At 34.8% G+C, this 3,848-nt stretch overlaps 1 protein-coding gene across 1 annotated transcript; it reads right to left on the bottom strand.

Annotated features, from left to right (window-relative positions):
- Window positions 1-1,086: 1,086 nt before the first annotated feature.
- Window positions 1,087-2,572, bottom strand: LOC18432258 (transcription factor SCREAM-like protein). Its single transcript, XM_006842369.4, has 4 exons — window positions 2,332-2,572; window positions 1,636-1,761; window positions 1,323-1,499; window positions 1,087-1,202 (listed from the first exon to the last, which is right to left on the bottom strand). Exons 1-4 carry the CDS (start codon window positions 2,407-2,409, stop codon window positions 1,107-1,109), a joined length of 477 nt encoding a protein of 158 aa, XP_006842432.1. The 5' UTR covers window positions 2,410-2,572; the 3' UTR covers window positions 1,087-1,106.
- Between the last annotated feature and the right edge of the window lie 1,276 nt (window positions 2,573-3,848).

Genomic DNA, 3,848 nt, shown 5'->3' with positions numbered 1-3,848 from the left:
AGGAAGAACGACATGTAGTGTTGGTCGGGAGAGTAGTTTAAAAGGGTTTGCTCAATTTGGTTTTGTCGAGGGTTGGAGAAGTAACTCTATGTCCATAAATCTTTGATGTAACTTTCATTGGTATAGTGGATTTCAGTTTGCCATGCCCGTGGATATAGCCCTTGTTGGATGCACCACGTAAATCTTTGTGCTCTTGTGGTATGTATTTTATACTTTATGTGGTATGTATTTTAGGCTTTACTTGTAAAAAATCAACCCATCAGGTTTAGAGCTTCCACGCACAACATTTTTGGAAGCTATAACACGATGTATTGGGTTTGAATACTATTTGTTAAACTACCTTGGGGCAAAAGAGATGCTAAATGTACTTGTGGATGTCCTAGAAAAATATTGATTGGGGGCATGGGTGTTAGGGGGGGTGGACGCTTCAACATAACATCTGCCCTCCATTCCCATTTTTAACATTTCAAAAAAAAAATACAAAGAAAAAGAAAGATTTGACGTTACTTTTGTCATTTAATCCCACAATTTTGGGATTTCATTAAATTTGTTCTCTCTTACAAAATAGAGTTGTTAATAAGATCAGATTTAGAAGCTTGAAATGTTTGATTTTCCCTATATTACTTCTGTAGTTTTAAGGTCTATCAATCTCTTGGATTTCTGGTGTTTTCTTTTATTACTTTTGATGTTCTCTGACCATTAACCACATATATCCATACATGGCATTCTTGCTATCTCAAAATTCCTCTAATTTACTGGTGGAGTGTTTTTATAGTTTGTGTCTAGCTGTATGGAGGACCTTTCTAAGTCTTGGTACTAATTTTGACTGCATTCTAGGGTTTCAATGGCAACTACTCCATAAATAGCTCCTCAAAAGAATGTGGGAGCAAATGAACACACACACGGAGAACCCCTTCATCAGTTGTACTTTTGGTGTTTAAATTTGGGTTCTTGATCATGTACCGTAGGAAAAAGATCATTTCTAAACATTGGGTTTTCGAAAGCATGATCATTTTGCTTGAGCCATCCAACGTTCATCACAAAAACTCCATCAAACCCGTTAGAAAAACCAAAGAGAACAGGAAAGAGGAAAGAAGGGATGATTTTTATTCCTGGCCACTACTTCCACTACAGTTATTGATTGCTTGCAAGACTACTTGCTTCACCGCTTGGGCATCCACGCTTTCGTTCTCCACTTGATCCTGCAAAAAATTTCCATATTTGTTGCTAATCAACTTGATTTAGAAATGACTAGATTCTTAGTTTGGATGGTTATAATTGAGATTAGAAATAGCTATATATCAGAGAGAGTTTAAGCTTACTTCTCCTCCAACTGCTTCGAGCCGAAAGGTATCAGTACAAGAAACCCTAGCTTGTAGCACATTTAGGCCCAATTCCTCAAACGCCTCAAGAATTGAGACAAGCAAACCAGGGCCGCTTTTTGCCGAAAATACAGTGATTAAGAAGCCTTTTTCCAGTGTCTCCACTGTAACTTGGTGCTATAATTAACAAAAAAAAAAAAAAAAAAGACAAATAAATTCTTCAAGATTAATAGAGGGGAATAAGTAAGCATAAACATGAATTTTACCTCTAAAAATTGTAAATGCATTTTACAAAAATTAAAGATATTGGTACCAAAGGTAGGGAGCTTTGGTCAACGGGTTCGACATCAGCTTGAAAGTTTTTATTGAGTTTGTCTACTTTTTGCTTCAATTCCTTGATGTACTTTGAAGCATCAACGATTATTGACGCTTTATTTACCTGTAAAAGATATGGGAAAGAAGAACGTGAGTGAAATAATACGAATATTGAAAAAAATATATTCCGACGTACTCGTTAATGGCTATCATCGTTATTGTTCATTTGGATGATGATGACCACGATGATTATGGAAAACATGAGAGAGAGAGAGATGATTCGTTGATGTATACAACAGTTGTGAAACATGAGAAAGAAAGAGATGACTCGATGGTGAACTCAACATTTGTAATGAGAGAGAGATGACTCAATGACGAACAGAATAGTAGTTGTAAAACGTGAAGAGAGAGATGACTCGATGATGAACTCAACGGTTGTAAAACATGAGAGAGAGAGAGAGAGTAGAATAGATTAGTTGGAGAAAGAGAAAGAGATTAGATTAGTTGGAGAGAGAGAGAGAGAGAGATTAGATTAGATTAGTTGGACCTCCGCAGAAGAATTAGCAGTAGAGTAAGTGGGTTATGAGGAGTGAAGTAGAAACAAAAAGGCAATCGAGACTATGCGTTTCACAGAGAGGAATGAGAAGAAGCTCTTGTTCTAAAAATCGCAGGAAACAGATTCATAGTGGCATACTGCATTAGAGTTAGTAACTGAGCGAAGAACTTGCAGCTTTTCGCGCAAAGCCACCCGTTTCTGCTCCCTAGAATCCATGGCCTCTCTCTCTCTCTCTCTGTGCTAGTTCTGCAAGCCCTTAGTTGGAGGAGGTGCTCTGAAACCTATATGTTAGTTTGCATATTACTGAGTTGAATTTGGATGGGGGAGATGCTACAGTTCGTTTTCCAAAGACCCCCCTTGATTTCCTCCCACCAGCGATAGGAGAGTGACACCTACGAGTTGGCTCCTTTAATAATGCCAACTATACACAATTTTTTAAAATAATCATAAACCTGTCACTATTGCATAAATAACTTTTATACCGGTAAGTGTTTTGAAACATTGCTACTAATAATAATAATTGTTTTTCTTCCTCCTTGATTCAAGTTACTTAGCCATTGACTTGTTAGTTTAAAAGTTCAAGAAAAGGAATCTCCATCGACATGGGCAGGTTCCCGGACTACTATGTAAAGATAATGGTATGGTACAATGAACAATAAGGGAAAATGAGAAATTAGAAGAAAATGAGTTAAGTGGAAATTTGGAAAAGAAAGTAATGATACGAAAAGAAAGCATGAAAAAATAAACAAGATGAACATTAGTTTTTGAAAAGATTTGGTTTTCAAAATAACACGTTATATCACGTAAAAAAATATATAGTTTTGATATTACAACCACACTGCACAAATTCTATTATTTTGTATTTGACTAATAGTAAAAAGTTTATATAAGGTGTCAACATTATACTATATAAGTAAGTCTCACCTCAAATATTTCTTGGAAAGATTGTTTAGACCCTGAGAAACCCTCAAATCGATCATCTCAAGATATGTGGATGCAAAAACCGGAAGTCATGGTAGTTGTGCATCTTGTGATATATTTTTTGGACCGTTCATTTCCAAGATTTTCAAGTATTTATAGATTTGCTTGATTTACATTATTTTTTGAGCTTTAAATTTCATATTTAGAGGCACAAATAGATTTTGTGGCCATCGCAAGAGTTTATGACGTTGGAATTACGTCTTTCAACACATTTTTGAGGCACCCCTTATTTTGATTGTTTAATGTGGACACATTTTATAAATCAAACCTAATAGATTAGGGAAATGTTTCTATACTTCCCCTACAACATAGAAGGTCTATGCTTCCCCTACCATCCAGCCGTCTAATTTTTATCAAGAGAGCCACTGACCATTTGATCTTAGATCTGATGTCTCAAATTATTTTATTTTTAGATTTTTTATAAAAATTGTATGAACATGAAATTTGGTACTTGTCATATTCTCATTGGGGCGCAATTATAAAAAATATTAAAAATAAATGTTCGATAAAATATAATGACCAAAATACCCCTTGAAGCTTTTAGGAGTATTTTGGTTATATTTATTTATTAAAATTTTTTTATATATATTTGTTACTAGTGTGAGTTTAATAGAGGATTGGACGAACAAAATTTGGTGTCAAGATAGTTTATAGAAAAATAAAATAAAATAAAA

This window comes from Amborella trichopoda, chromosome 8 (assembly GCF_054954075.1).
Source record: "Amborella trichopoda isolate Santa Cruz 75 chromosome 8, AtrichopodaSantaCruz75HAP2 v2.0, whole genome shotgun sequence".
NCBI lineage: Eukaryota > Viridiplantae > Streptophyta > Magnoliopsida > Amborellales > Amborellaceae > Amborella > Amborella trichopoda.
The sequence above is the reverse complement of the archived record's forward strand: the minus strand, read 5'-3'. Positions and strand labels throughout refer to the sequence as shown.

What these genes read in the sequence shown, in the direction of transcription:
- LOC18432258 (XM_006842369.4), bottom strand. Translation starts at nt 2,409, where the DNA reads ATGGATTCTAGGGAGCAGAAACGGGTGGCTTTGCGCGAAAAGCTGCAA. An exon ending in CAGTTACTAACTCTAATGCA is followed by an intron (nt 1,762 to 2,331) that starts GTATGCCACTAT and finishes TATCTTTTACAG; the next exon opens with GTAAATAAAGCGTCAATAAT. An exon ending in ACCAAAGCTCCCTACCTTTG is followed by an intron (nt 1,500 to 1,635) that starts GTACCAATATCT and finishes TGTTAATTATAG; the next exon opens with CACCAAGTTACAGTGGAGAC.